Source organism: Haliaeetus leucocephalus, unplaced genomic scaffold (genome assembly GCF_000737465.1).
Source record: "Haliaeetus leucocephalus isolate CR32 unplaced genomic scaffold, Haliaeetus_leucocephalus-4.0 Scaffold1, whole genome shotgun sequence".
NCBI classification, from domain to species: domain Eukaryota; kingdom Metazoa; phylum Chordata; class Aves; order Accipitriformes; family Accipitridae; genus Haliaeetus; species Haliaeetus leucocephalus.
Window position 1 is genome coordinate 22175624 of NW_010972437.1, and position 15298 is coordinate 22190921.

Genomic DNA, 15298 nt, shown 5'->3' on the forward strand with positions numbered 1-15298 from the left:
CCCCCCCCCCCCCCCTCCCCTCCCTCCCCTCCCTCCCCTTCTCTTTCTGTATGTTTGAGTCAGCCAGTATGGTCTTTTATTGTACTTTCTGTTCTTCCTAGGCATTGGGTTAGTTTGTCCTTGTAGCCATAGCTGCACTATTTCAGGTGCCATTTTTCTGGAACACCATTTTCCTTTAGACTGGCCTTTGATAAGGCTGACTGGTCTAAGTACCTTTCCTTCAGAGTGGCCTTTGATAACTCAGAATTGGAAGGCTTGATGGAAGTTTGTGTTGAAGGTTATTCTTTTGTTCTCCCTTCTTCTCTTGGTTAACCTCTGAGCCGACTTGCATCGTGGTGACTTTCATCTTCAGATTTACCCAATACAAAAGAACATGTTGAAGTGAAATGAGCCACTCTCCTACTTGCTTTTTATGTCTGCTATATTAAAGCTCTTCCTGAAGTATTCCAAGTGCTTGTAAGACCATCTTAAGAAATGTCTGGGTAGTTACAATCTTTTATAATTATGAACTTCTGCACTCTGGGTAACTCCTCAGGTTGCTGTATAAAATCTCCATCCACCATGATTCAGTGGTCTGTTTCAGACTTCTCACTTTAGCAGCACCCCTATTTTTCACAATTATTAAGTGTACTCTTTCTGCAAAACTTTCTTTTTTTTTTTTTTTTAACTTTCTGCAAAACTCCTCTGTATGTTGGAGCTTGGCTAGTATATATCAAAAATGCATACTGTGCAGCATGATCTATCCAGTCATACTCTCCTAAATATTATGGTAGTCAGGTGAGTTATTTCATCAAGAATGCAGGTTGGTTGAGTCAGTTTGATCTGCTAATTTCCAGTATTTCTTGTCTACCTCGTGTTGCTCTAGCTTCCCCCACTGCTGAAACCTATAAAGAGAACAAGGATTTGGTGAAATCTTCCTAACAGTAAACTGTGGATGGTTCCTTTGGGTATTCTTCATGCTTAACTTGGTGTTGATTGAAATCTCACATGGTCCAAACAAGTGTATTGATTGTCATGCCGAACTGCTGGGAGGCATTGTGGGTGCAGCTGCAGACATCTTAGAGCTAACTCATCTGTGATTGTAACTGCAGTTTTTAGTCAGTAAAAGGCATCTTTGGGGGTGCTAAGAAAAATACAGAAGACTTGCTAGTTGCAGAAATTAAAGGCTATGTAGGATGTGCTACCCTGTGGAATGTGAGGTTAGCATTTGGGTTCGCAGTCACCCTTGTTCTAACGCTTGGCTTGAAAGGGAGGAAGTGCCCAAGCTACGAGAGAAGAAAACCACATGACAGGCTGGATGCTTGCTTGTGCCCTTTTCTTTGTTCTGAAGAGTTTTGGTCATTTTTGGTTTGGTTTTGTTTGGTTTTTTTAGATCCTATAATGCGTGTACCTGATTTCTGTTGTCGATTTTTCTTTTTTATTATTTTTTTCCCCTCCTTCTTATATTTCAATTATGATGAATGTTAACTGAGAAACAAATCATACTGTTTGCAGAGCTAAAAGCAGAAGCCAGTATCATGGACCAGCTGAGTAGCTCTGACAGTTCATCTGACTCTAAAAGTTCTTCGTCCTCTTCATCAAGTAGTGAAAATAGTTCTAGTGATTCTGAAGATGAAGAAACGAAGCCCTCTCTTCCTATGTCCATGCCGTATTTGCAGCCGCAGCCTACTGCGTCTGCCATACCACAACAGGCTATCCCTGACAAAGACGCCAGTCATAACAGATCCCAAGAGAGCAGTGGTCATATGATGAATACACTACGTAAGTACAAAGGCTGTTCTTTTCTTAGTGCACAATTCCAGACATCAAGATTCTGAAAGGAAACCATATTGTTTTTAAGTATGTCTCTGTTATAATTAAAACTGTGGGAAGTGATGCTAGGGTTTGATTGTTCAGCAGCAGTCTGAATTAGACACTGGGCTAGAAGGTTCTTGGTCCCCAGAGATATTAAATTAAAGCTGATGGAGTTGAAAATATTTCCTAAGCTCTTCTGGCTTTCTACCAGTTATATACATTGGGACTGGAGAACAGTAATTTTGTATTGAAAATACGTGAACTAACAGGGCACTCCCAAAACATATGCTTATAATTTCTTGGGTAGAACTATGGGAAAGATACTGTACTCGCAATACTCTGAATTACAGAAGAGATGGCGTATTCTTAGCTACTTCAGTTACTGTTATTCATGGCACTGTTCCATTGGACAGCATGGCCAAACTGCCCTTTGCCTATGAGGAAGGAGGCGATGTGCTTTCAGGTGATACTATCTTATTCCACTCATTCAGGCAACTAAAAATGTAATTTGAAGAGCAGCTGCGGTGTTCTTCAAGAAGTGGTTGGTGCGCAGCCTGGAATTGAATGCTCAGTGTATTCAAAAAAGTATAAGTAGGACAGAAAAAAAATCCCACCAGGTAGAGAATCTTAAGTTCACTACCTAAATAGCAGTATTCATACATAGAAGTGAGTATTCAGCTATGGTGAGTCTTCAAAAATTATTACATTTTTAATTAGGTGCTTTGCTGCAGGCTCCCAGTTTGAAGAGATTGCCATCAACCCTGGTTTGCAGCCTGAGTTCTTTAAGGTTTATCATTTATATGTAAACTTGTTATATTGAAATCTTAGACTCTGGCAGATCTACTTTTATTTCAGTACTTAATGGATAACATGAACAGGGTTTTTTTGTAGCTAGTATTTAAATACTTAAATATCTGTGCTGGTTATTACGTACTGCATTAACAGATAAGATCAGACTGAAAAGTCCTGTGACTTCGTGTGCAAACGACTAAATGCTGCTTTCATTTTACTGTCACTGTAGAGAACAATGTCTTCAAGTTTATAATTTGCGTAACTTTAAATGTGCCATTTATTTCAACGCTTACTCACAAATGGGATTTCCCTTTCTTCATGCTTTAAATAAAACTGTTATGAAAACGAGATTAAGCTCTATCCCTAGTGACAGAATCCCAGCTGGCAGAGCTTGCACTGAGAGATACACTGACAAGTACAGGTGGCCAAGTCCACCAGTTCCAACAGTCATAGTGAGAAAATGCTGCTTAAAACATGACAACATCAAAACTCTTACAGGTGAAGTTGGTGGCTTGGTGGTGCTCAAGAACCATGTTGACAGGTAGAACCTCTGTCTGTAGCATCAAGCCTTGGGCTTGACTATCTGGTCTTGCCTAGATCTTTAGCTTGATCCCATTTACTTCTGTTATGGTTACAGATCTATTTACTGCTTAAAATTATTCTGTCCTGAACTTCCGGTACAGTTAACACTTAAAATACACTTCAACTAGACAAAGATCAAAACAGTTATTTTCAAGGAGAATGTGTTTCTCTAGCTCTCTTGCTGAGACAGTTTGGCAGGAAAGTGAAGCCTGGAGAAACTAAATGGGTAGCACATGGTTCTAGTTTGAATGACAAGAGTTCTCGGTTGGGGTCCTGTACAGTAATTTCTTCCATCTCAAATATGTTTTACAAAAATACAATATTGAATCAACAAATGTCAGCACAACCTGTTTGCTCATCTAATCCTGTTTTGAGGTTTGACTGCTTATGTGTGTGACTAGTTTTGTGCACCTCTGTAGAATCGGGGCCATACTGGGTAATTAGTGAAGCTTTTCTTTGCCTTGCTGTGTGCAGGCAGAAGACTGGGGGAAGGCTTAGAGAGCAGAGTTTCATCTGGCATGTAGAAATCATACAGCTGAGGTTTTGTGGAACTTGGAAAACACAGGAGGTGGTGTGTAGAGCGTGGTAACCACATACTTCTATCAGATATACATAATCTACCTCTTCAGGAACTTGGGGCTCAAGACTGCCCTCACCCTCAAAATACTGCTTCTTCCCCTTGCTACCTTCAGAAGCTGATTATATAGGCTTACAACGTGCCTTACAACAAAGTTTGTAAATGGTGGCACTAAATGAATCTGTTCTTTGCAAGTATTTGATAATATGTTACTTTACATCTACTTTTTGTTTAAACAAGAGTTACGTTAAATAAAGTAATTTTCCAAAGAAAAACCAGCATAGATTGGCTATTCTGGGGCCTTTTGCCATGTACATAGTATTCAGCATAACTTCACTTCTTTTGATACATAGTGCTGGTTCAAGCAGCTAGTGATGAAATAATTTTCCCTTGTATTAGTTTGGTGTTGCTGTGACCCCTAAGATCTGTGAAACGCAGGTCATGCCTATGAGTTTTCCCATTCCCTATAACTCGCAATTCAATTGAATATATTATAGTAACTGATTTAAAAGTTTAGGAAATGTCATAACTTGCAGTGCAATCTGTTTCCCCAATTAATATTACTAATAAGCAATTGGCACTGCGAAAACTGAATTCAGCAGTTTTCCCTGCTTTATTGCTAAGTACAATAGAGTCTAGATGTTTCTTCAGAGTCCTAGTTAACTGAACTTTCCATTCTTGCACCAAACCCATCTGAAAACTACCAACTCTATCTAGTCTGTGTTATTTTGCCATCTCTCTGAAGGTGTCTTCTGGATGTAGCATTATAAAATGGGACAGAAAGTTTTCCCTGAAGTAAATCCTAATGCATTATTTCTGACTCTGGAACTTGGAGTTCTTGCTTTTCCCATCTGCTGGTTTTCACAAGCATTGGTATTTTTGGCTGGTGTTATAGGGTTTGTGTAATTTCTATAAACTATGTTGAAACAACTTTTGAAGGCTGCAGAATCACTATTTGGAAGGTTATCTTGTTTGTACTCCCAGTCCTCTCCTAAAGTAGGTAGTGCATAACAGGACTGGGATTTCTAAGAATTCACTGTAAGTTTTCCTTTGAGTGATAAATGCATGAGTTTAATTTACTAATGCTATTCTCTGCCTTGAAATATTATTTCTTAGGATAATGTATTGTCCTGAGTAATTATTGACAAATTACTTGATTTTGTTCTTTCAAAATTGCTTTTTAAATTTATATTAAAATAATAGGGCTGTAAATGCTGTCTATATAAAGGATTGGAAAAAATTTGGCTACAGTAGTACTTTTTAAAGATTGCTGGAAACAGCCATCTTCACTATTTTTGTCTTACATAAAATGTTTTCTGTTTTGTTGCAGACAATCATGTACCACTTTCTAAGCTTTAGTGATGACAGTGGAAAACAAAGGATGGCTAAATGCAGCCATGTTAAAGACTTCAGTGTTTTGGCAGAATTGATATGCCTGATAACAAAAGATACAATCTGAGTGTCTTGTTGGGTTTACCCTCTTGAGGTTACTTTCTTTTACCCATCTGTAAAAATGATCTGTGAAGGGTGCTGCAGCTGAGGCAGGGGCATGTGAAAATTGTGTGCCTACTTGGTTTCAGTGATTTTTTTTTTTTTTTTTTTTCCTTTGCTTTTTAGGCTATTTCAGCACAACATGAGATGCATCCCCCCCCCCTTTTTTTTAATGGCTCTTTGGCAAGGGAGGTGTGAATGAAAGCATACTAGTTGGAACAAATTCTTAAAAATGCGTGGGAAGTTGCTAGATAAGATGTAGATTCTGTATAGCATGCTGCTATGGTTTTTTTGTTAGTTACCTGTCATCCTGGAAAGATTCCCTCCCTCCTATCCCCTAAGCTTATGGACATCCATTGCAAGCACAATATAGTCTTTCTTACTTCCTCATTTTGAAATACATATAGCCACCAAATTAAAGTGCTGTGTAAAATTTCTTTTGATGTTTTGTTTGTTCACTTGTTTCAAAACCTGTTTGAAATAGTAGGTCACTGATACATCTTTAAATGGTACATCAAAGAGCTGCTCTTCTTGATTGAGACACCACTGTTTTCAAGCACAGCTGAGTAGCATTCAGATGTGTGTTTAAAAAAAAAACCAACTCATTTTTCACAAAACTGCATTCACCAGCAGTTTTCCCACTTATGAAGCATGAAAATGTGGGTGGCCAAGATAGCTAGGTGTTGTCTTTTGTGATCTGGTGATACTAAAGAAATGTACTTGTAGCTAATAAGCTAATGGCTTCCTTGCCAAGATTTTGAAATTGTAGAAATGTGATCTTTCTAAGGTTCTGTCACTGGGCAGTTTGGTTGTACACCTATTTATTTTCTTATCATAGAATAGTTTGGGTTAGAAGGGACCTTTTAAAGACTATCTAGTCCAACCCCTCCCAACCTGTTTGGTATTAGTTCTTGTAAGCCTTTAATTGGGAAAGGGAATATCTTGAAAGAAGGAAAGTATTTCTGTGAAAATGACTAATACGATGACTCTCTTTCTTCTAGGAAATGACTTGCAGCTGAGTGAATCTGGAAGCGATAGTGATGACTGAACAAATTTTTGGCCTTAAATGTATCACCTTTTTTGCTAAATATGTCTTAGCATCTGTTTTGCACTAAGATTAGATTACCAGAGACTGGAATGAATGTCCTCGATTTTGATAATAGACATCCTAATTTTCTACTGACACATCATGTCTATAATACAGCAGCATTGATACCCTGTCAGTGCTATGGTTATGTGTTTATCTTTCAAATTACTGTATTTACAGTAAAATTGTGTATGATCCGATTTTGATTATTTTTGCCTCAGCCACCTGTTTTACTTGAAACTGATTTGTAACAGCTAGTTACTTTATATAAATAGTTACAGAATGGAGAAATTTCTGATATTTATGGAGGCAAGTTTCCTTTCTGTCATTTAAATGCTGAATGCTGATCTCACAACTTTTACTTGGAGGGGAGTGAAAGGGAGAACAACTAAATGAGGTCTGCTCTGTCAGCTACACTTTTTGTTCAGTTCACAGTTCATACCTTTAAGGAAACTGCTGAATAATGTGGTCCACTAGTGCAGTTACAGTTTACAATTGTTCAACACATTGCTGAATTCTTAATTTCATTGTATTATAGGACTTTATATTTCTGAGCCTCAAGATTCCTAAGGGAACTTGTCTATTCTCTGCCTTTTTTTTGTAACTTGAATAGACTGGTCTTTTTACAACCTTTTTGTATCTAAATTTAGATAACTGCAAGTGACAGCAATGAATTTCCTTCATTTAATTCTGTAATGGAAATCAGAAAATTTCTTTGTAGGAGTATAAAAGTAATTTAATAAAGCAATATTTATCATTTTCATGCATCTGACTGTTTTTACTGGTTAAGAATTCCACTTTCTACGTGTAGTAGTCCTGCCAGTGAAAGGGTCGTGCAAGGAAATAAAGTAGTGAAACGGTAGTAATATGGACTCCCCACCCCGTCTGCAAGACTTAAGTGCTTGTTGCTTTTGCCTACAATGATACAAGCCCTAGTAAGAGCTCGCCAGAAGTTTATGGTGGTGCTAGTGTACTGATGAATGTTTATTACAGATTATATCCAAATGCCATTGGTAAGTGATACTGTGTTAGACAAGAAAAGGTGTTTGCCTAGTCTTATTTTTTCCTAATTTGAAATGATACTTCAAGACCTGAAGAGCTGCAGGTAGGAGTCCAAATTTCATCCTGTAGTTTACTGCTGAAGAGTTTTGTAACTAATTGTAGCGAATGTGTGTAGGATGAATTCTGATGAGATAAATCTGCTCAGTCTCACACAGAAGTCTCCTTTGCTGGATTGCAGTGATTGAATTGCAGCTCTGTGTCTGAACTGTGAGGATTGAATCCTATATGTCTGCACGTTCAGGCTTACATGAAAAAATGCACACTCAGGAAATTTATACAATAGATGGTATTAGACTAGCTTATTCTCTCAACTGTGCTGCGAGTATCAGTCTGTGCTTACCTCTAGACAGATGAAGATGCCAAAACAATGTCCACCTCTCATAGAGGAATGTCTTTTGGTACCACCAGACAGAAATTGAATACTGGAAATGCTGTGTTCTGATGCTTCCCCACCTTGCGCTCTGTACCCCAAACTACGGCACTGGTCCATGCTCTGCACCAGGTAACAGCTTGCTAGTTTTCCAGCTTCCTAAAGTTGGTATCATAAGAAGCGAAACACTTTCTTGTTTTTACTTGAAGGGAAAACCTCAAGTTAGTAACCATGGGTGAACAGGTCTTTGAAAAGAAAAGGACTAATGAGCAACCTTGAGGAAGGATGCTATGTAATAACCACCACAAGATACTTGGAACTTTCTCAAGGGAAAGGGTATTGAGTTCTCTGATGGATCATGGCTGTTGGTATGGGAACTCTAGCAGAGTACATGGTCCTTGGCATCTGCTGCTAAAAAAGTCTGCTAGGGTGATGTGAGGAGCTGAGAAGTTGCAGGCAACCTTAGGACAAAGGAGCAACCCTATGTGCTGAATAGAAGGCGGTGCATCACAATGCAGTGTCCTGAGCTGAAATGTCCTCTTTTTGCTTTTCCCCTGTCCCCAGTGGTTTATTTGCATCAAAGCCTTCCTTTAGGCCTACGCTAAATTCTAATTCTAGCCAGAATGCTGCTGTTTTTTCTGAGTAACAGTGCATTCAGGGTGTATGGGAGTGAGCAGATGTGTGGAAGCACTGACCAGGCTAGGGTCTAAATCATGGAGAGTGTGTGTTCTCATGGGTTATAATCACTCTTCTAGCGATCAAATGGGTGAGTACCATCTATCTGCCTGTATCTGAATATAATTCCACTCACATGTATACAGGTGCTTAAATATAGCTCTGGGAGTAAAGGAGATTTCCAGGTTCCTGAGTGTCAGGACTGTAACAGCCTGTGCTACCTTTAGAATTTGATCTTTGGGTTGAAAGCTTTCTAGGACGGGAAGAGTCTCCGTTAAGCTTTTGTATAGCATGTAGTACAGAGTGATTAGTGGCCAGTCAGGCACTACCCAGTATAAATAAGTATGTGATCTAGATGGATATATTCTGTGAAATGCACAGTTGTGATAATTCAAGAAAGGTTCCCTTTAAATATCAAGACGGGAGATAAGATTCTGGAAGAGTTCTAGAAATAAGGGGAAAAAGATGACAGGCCTTAAATACGTGAAGGAAAAAAGGTCTGTATGCCGTATCCAGCCCAAATGTACATGAGCTGACTCCCCTTCTCAAGGTAGGTGCCAAACAAACATAGGCAAGCGAGCTAAAGAGCTTGCTTGGGCCTGTTGCTGTACAGAGGGGATTGGCTTGGATCTCATTTGACTTGCTGGGGGTATTTCCTCCCCTAAGGCTTAGTTTGTGTGCCCTGAGCAGTGCTAAGCCCCCATATCTCCTTCTGCAGGGTGTTCTCAAATGGCAGGAATGAGAAGGTGGTTGCATTGAGATTTAGAAGCATGAATAAGGGTGGTATTCTAGCAATAGAAAAACAAATCATGTTGTCTTTTTTGACGTTGGAATTATTTTTCAGACCCTGATTAGAAAATTATTTTCTTCTCCTTTAAAAACAGTTTTATTCCTGTGATGTCAACTTAACTAGAAATGAATAAAATCAGTAATTGCTATAGGTTCCTATGACCACTCTCCCTACGACCTCTGGGTGCCTCTTTCAAAATAATCTTCTGAAATATATCTGGTTCTATCTTGTTCCTTTCAGCTATTTTGTCTTTACATCCAGAGATTTAAAGTTTATGTGTGTATGTATCTCTAAGCAGTAGATATATTTGAAGAATATTTTATTGTGACATTATAATTAAGCTATTGTGTATGTTTTGGATTTGAGGAACATCTTTGTATCACTTGCATTGATAAATCAAAAATGTCTTCCAAATGCAGCTGGAAACTTCAAGATTTTTTTGTCTTCTGACTACTGCAGTGCTGAGGACCACTGCAGCCACAGCTCACCTGAGTCCTTCTCTCTACATGGCACCTGGTACGTGCACAATTTGTCTAGTAACTCTCTCTCTTCGGGGTTGTAGGATTCAACCCCCATTAAGTCCTGAAATGGTGATTATGTATGCTTACCAATTGTAACTACCTTGCCTAGCAGCTTCCAATTTTTCTAAGATCTCTGTTCTACCCTTGTTTTTCATGAACCCTGCCTTGGGGCATGTGGAGAGGCTGAGGTGATCTCTTCAGGGCAGCCCTGGCACCACAACTAACACTGGGATTGCCATTTACTTGGGGTTTTCTGGCTATCTCTAATTCCCTCTTGAGAACCTTGCCCCTAATGCTGTAACGGGCCTGTAGGAAGTTCTAGTTTATAAGCATCAAACTCAATATAATGTCTATGCATTTTGTAGTCATTTGGTAAGTAATAATCTCATTTCCCATGTAATCTCTGAAAATTATTTTGATGCCTAGGCATGGATTGCTGAAAACAGCTGCTCATCAAAATCATGGTATCAGCATCAGCTGGAGCACAGCTCCTTGCAGAATTTATTGTCAAGGCACCTGATATGATCAGCTTCATTGCATCAGCTTTGGTTTTTATTTTGGAGGAAGGTGAGAGAGAACCATTTTTCAGAGTAAAGGACTTCAGTAAGTTAGTTCTGTGCTAACAGACACTGAATCACCTTGAGAACAGAGTAACAGTATTTCTAAGATGAATTATTTGTTGGGTCTTTCTTGACCTATTTCTGAGGAACCAAATATGAACAGATCATCTCAGATTACAGTTTGCTTTGGTTCTCAAGATTTTGGCCCACAAAAATTGTATCATTTCTGGCCAACACTTTTTATTTTCTTTAGAATTTCTACAGGAAGGTTTCTGAGAACAGCCAAGCAGACTGTTGAATTCTGCTTAAACAGAAGAGATGAGGATGCCTAGGCTGGACAGAAACAAAGAAGCTCAGAGGAAGAAAGAGAAGATGACTTTGCTTATGATGGTTCCTAGGCTGAATGCTTGCAGTACATGTGAATTCCTCCTCTCACCACTTTTTGAGGTCATCTAGCTAACCACATAAGGTGCTGAGGACAGACTAAGTAGATATGGAGTTCAGACCAGCTTTTTGAGATGTAAAAAGAATGAGGAAAAGAGAAGTTTTGAATAAGGGTGTTTACATTTTGTTAAAATATATATTCCTGCTGCTTTTGGGGGAGGTAGGGGAAATGTAAAAACAAGGTGAAGATGTACTGAAATGAGGAGAAAAACCCATGAAATGGTAATCTCTTTCGCAGTTTAAGACCTAAAACTTGATAGGAGTAGTAATGCATATTGGGGGGGGGGGGCATTGGAAGACCTCTGTGTCTCATTACACTGCCCTGTTGAATGAAACTGTGGTGACAGCTTCTCCCAGTTGTTAACTGGTTAGTGGTTCCATCCCAAGTGATCTTGGTCCCCCTGCACAAGAATAATTCATGATGGCTTAGGTATTTGCAGACAGCAGCTCCTTGCTTACCAGCTATATGCACAGGAATGGGCTGAATTAGTGGAAAGCTCTAAAGAATCTGTTACTGTGGCTTTTATTTCACCACTTGCAGATTCTCATCTTGGAGAAAAGCTCCCAAAGGGCAGACTTGGAGCTCAGGGTTTGTGTCAGCAGGAAGAACTATTCAGCTCCTAAGCTGAGATACCAGCTTCATACAGGGTTTTCATAAAACCCATGCTATGTCTGCTGTAGTGAAGGGTCTGGCCTGCTGGGCAACAGCAAGGGCTTGGGCTCTAGTTGTTTCTGTGGTTTTCTGAATCCATAGAAGAAATGAGTGTGTTCTCAGATTTTCCTTCTCTCAAAAGCAAATCCCTCTGCTGTGGTGAGGAAGGAATGGAGGTTAGAGGCAAAGATGAAGGAGCCTTTCATTCAACAGAGAAGGCTTTGTTGATGTACAACACATACCTGGTGAGTTAGCTGCTGAGACCTCTCTTGACTTGCTTTGAACAGGGCCCTTGTTACAGAACCTGTTCTCCGTCTCTCATCTCCCATATGCCATCTTTTCTGTGCAGCTTGGTTTGTCTCCTGAAAATTCATACCTGGCTTGTTCTCCTAAATGTGCTTTCGCATGACAGAGGATTATTTGCTCCCTCTAAGAGATGAGGCCTTCTCCATGCTGTTATTTAAAGTTTAAAGAAAAGTGGAGTGTCTTAAAAAGGTAATTAAAGAAGACCCAACAACAACCCAAACTGTTCTTTAATCTCTTTAGTTTCACTTCCACATGCTGTGTATCTTGTTCTACCAGTTTCAATGCTCTTGCAAAACAGTTGCACAATGACTTCCTCTTAGCAACCAGCAGAATTAAACTTGAGCTCACCTAATTGCCTGTACCTTTTCTAAGATCCTCAATGTATTGAGTTTCCAATAAACTCTGCAACCCCCCTTTTTCCTGCCCCTTTTCATTGCTACAACTTTTGGAATAAATACTCATGGATATCCTCACACAGACCTCCTATAGAGACATGGGAGCTGGTTGCAGCCTGAAACACCAGCTCATCCCTTAACCAATTTCCTTTTTACACCTGACTCTCTGCACATTGACAATTTATGAAAAGATCTAGGCTATTACCAGAGTTTTGATGCAAGTGTTTACAGTAGTATTAAAAAATCTTCCACTATGAAGTGTTCCTAAACACTCAGGCTGTTTTAAAGGCCAATGTCTGATTGAGATTCCCGCTTCAAATAAAATCAAGTTTTGTGCTAGTTTCTGATTTTGCTGGAACAGTGAGGGCACAACAGAGGCAGCACAAGGTAATGGGCCACTCAATGCATCAGTGTCAGACAACTATTTTGGAATTAGCTGTCCTTCAGCAACTCTTCTGAAAAGGTTTGTGTGCTTTATGATCCTCTCCCACCACAGTGTGGAACAACTTCCACTCCCATGCTGGATGATAACCCAGGGTTGAGTTTTTTTTGCCCTGTGTGAAAGTTACCAATAGAAACATTCAGTTAACAACTCATAAATGCTTTTTTTTATAAATACTGGTCATCAAAAATGTTTGCCAAATGTGACCTGAATGTAGGTGGGGAAAACTCCATGCAGATTAGCAGCTACACTTGTGTTGCTCCCTTATTTGAGCTCCTTTCCCCCTTACAAGCCAGACTTTGCCTAGTAACCTTCACCAGGATATAGTATTTGTCAAGGATACTGATGATCAGTGGCTGTGGCTATGTTTAACCAAGGATGCAAGACCGTTAAGCTATTTAAGAAGTTCTTGCCACAATGAGTACATTTTAGAAAGTAGCACCTGGAAGGAGTGTACTGAGCTTAGTGGGGACTTTTTATCCCCGTTAATTTGTAAAACAAAATGACTGCTAAAAGCTTAGAACCCATCCTTGCTTTTGTACTTTCCATTTGACTCCCTCCTAGTGATGAGAACAACAGCTACTCACAGGTGAATAACTTGAGGTCCCCGAGAGAGAAACTTGTTAAAATTTTAATAATGTCTCAGCTATATTTATAATTCTGTAGAGAGGCTCTGAGCTGAGCAAGCCAAAGAATCTGCTGTGTTACATCAGAGCCTTTGATCCAAATGACCTCTGTTCTGGAAACAAGAAGTGCTTATGCTGCACAAATCTCTCTAAACCTAACAAAAACATGCGTGAGATTGTGCTGTACTGGAGAACGATCACTCTCAGGTTAACAACAGCCGCTGTTAAATGGGAGCGGCTCTGTGATGGGAGGTTGGTAAACAGCCAGTGTCCATGGGATGTGTATGAGGGTGCTGGTGGATTGATCTGACCCTTCCCGGTACCTTGAGAGCAACCCCCAGGCAGGTGCATTTGTTGCTGGAAGTGCAGAGACTGCAAACTGCTCCCTACTGTGTGGTAGCTTGTGAATCTCCTGGGTCTTATCAGCAGCTCACACCACACAGAGACCTCCTGCCTGATATAGATGCTCAGCTGTGAGAGGCTGCCTTGCAGCTGTGTTTTCTTCACCTTGTACTTCTTTGACAAGGAGGAGGGGCTGTACGAATGGTAAATTTGTTTTCCAAGCTAAATGAAAACTGTAATTTCAAACTTGCTTGCCTTGGCGCTTCTCACACCTTTCCAGTTTACAGGGATAGTGGCAGGGTGCTTGGCAGGGAGGGAAATATTTTGGTCATCCCACAATAAGGTGAGGTGACTGTTCAAGGTAGCACAGTGGCTCAGCAGCAGGACTCCTCACTGCTGGACTCCGCTCAAATGACAAAGCTGCACAATTTAACACCCAGCCAGCTTGCTGCTCTACTACAGCCTTCCTAGACTGCCCCACAACACGGTTCCAGTGAAATCAGGCCACTTGGTCTCACAGGTTTCTTTCCCTCCATGCTAGCATGGGCTTCCCTCCTGCCTTCTGATGGGAGAAGGTATTTAGGATTGTGTCAACTGCATCTGGTATCAGGAACTGATAATACACCCCTGCTCCTTCCCGGCTTTGCTGAGGCCTCCTTAGCCTGGTCTCATGCAGTAAACCACTGAAGTTCCTTCCCTCCGCCTTCCCACTGCATCAGGGGAAGAAATTAAAAGCACCTTTGCAATGCACACAGCTGCTCCACTCCCTCCGACTGGGGGAGGTGGAGACAACTCTTGTGTCCCTCAGCCTCAGTGGCAAGGACCACATCAGGTACCTTCTCTGAAGGCTGAAGCATGACTATGCTGAAGTCAAGCTGGAGCTATAAAGGAACATCTGGGTTACTTTGCGTGGTGGCATGTGGTTAGGTGGCCCATAAAGTGAAAAGAGAAATGGGGCATCTGTGTGCCATCTCCTGGTCCCCCCTATCTCCTTGACTTGGCCTGGGGCAGCTCTGTAGCAGTGCTGCACTGCTTCCTTGCAGACATACAGCTGCGATGGGTGGCAGGTCCTGTGTCCATAACCAGTGGGCATGACTCTCTTACCCTACTCTTCATGTAGCTACTCTACATTGGTCTAGCTGATGCAGTAGTATTTTACATCATTGCTGTGTCCCTCCTGACAAAAGGGAATGAGGCCCAGTCTTCCTAAAGGTGCCACTTTCAAAGCATAAAGAAAGAGCATCTCAGAAGGGAGCCAAGCTATGGGAACCACACCAGGTAGTCCTTTTCCCTCTGGGTCTAAGTTAGTCACACGTCCAAGCTCACAGTCCTGTCAGGGCATAACCCACCCAGCTGCATGGTCTCCCAGCCTCCAGCACTACCATCCATGAGGAAAGAAAAATCATAAAACACAAATGTTTGAGTCACAAACAAAGGGTGGGTGAGTAGGATTAGGCGAGGCTGTGCTGACTAACCCACCCCTGCAACAGGCAAATATTGCTCCCAATTTGTATTGAAGGAAACAGATCTGGATGTGCTGAAGCTCAAGGTGGTGTTGGAAGGTGCTGCTGGTGCAGAAACGTCTTAACTCTGATCCTGGGCCACCCTGCCACAATTGCATGCCAGGTCTGGGTCTGGCTGGATTTACACAGAGACATCACAAAATTGATGATAAAAATCAAACCAGCGATATATCGTTGCTACTGTTGCATCTGACAAAGGAGAGTTGAATCCCTTGAGGCAGAAATAATTAATCTGTGGGCCAAAATGACTCATTAGGAGCTGTTTGA

At 40.7% G+C, this 15298-nt stretch overlaps 1 protein-coding gene across 3 annotated transcripts in view; it reads left to right on the forward strand.

Annotated features, from left to right (window-relative positions):
- Window positions 1-7081, forward strand: part of EAF2 (ELL associated factor 2) — an 11571-nt gene extending 4490 nt beyond the window's left edge. Inside the window, exons 4-5 of one of the 3 annotated variants that reach the window (XR_774427.1) lie at window positions 1495-2385; window positions 6238-6300. Coding sequence is in view for 2 of the 3 variants with exons in the window: in XM_010568740.1 (XP_010567042.1) it covers window positions 1495-1817 (323 nt within the window). In the remaining variant the exon portion in view is untranslated. Of the gene's footprint in view, window positions 1-1494; window positions 4592-6237 lie in introns of those variants that run through there. The other 2 variants (XM_010568750.1, XM_010568740.1) reach the window with 2 other exon arrangements.
- The last annotated feature ends 8217 nt before the right edge of the window (window positions 7082-15298 follow it).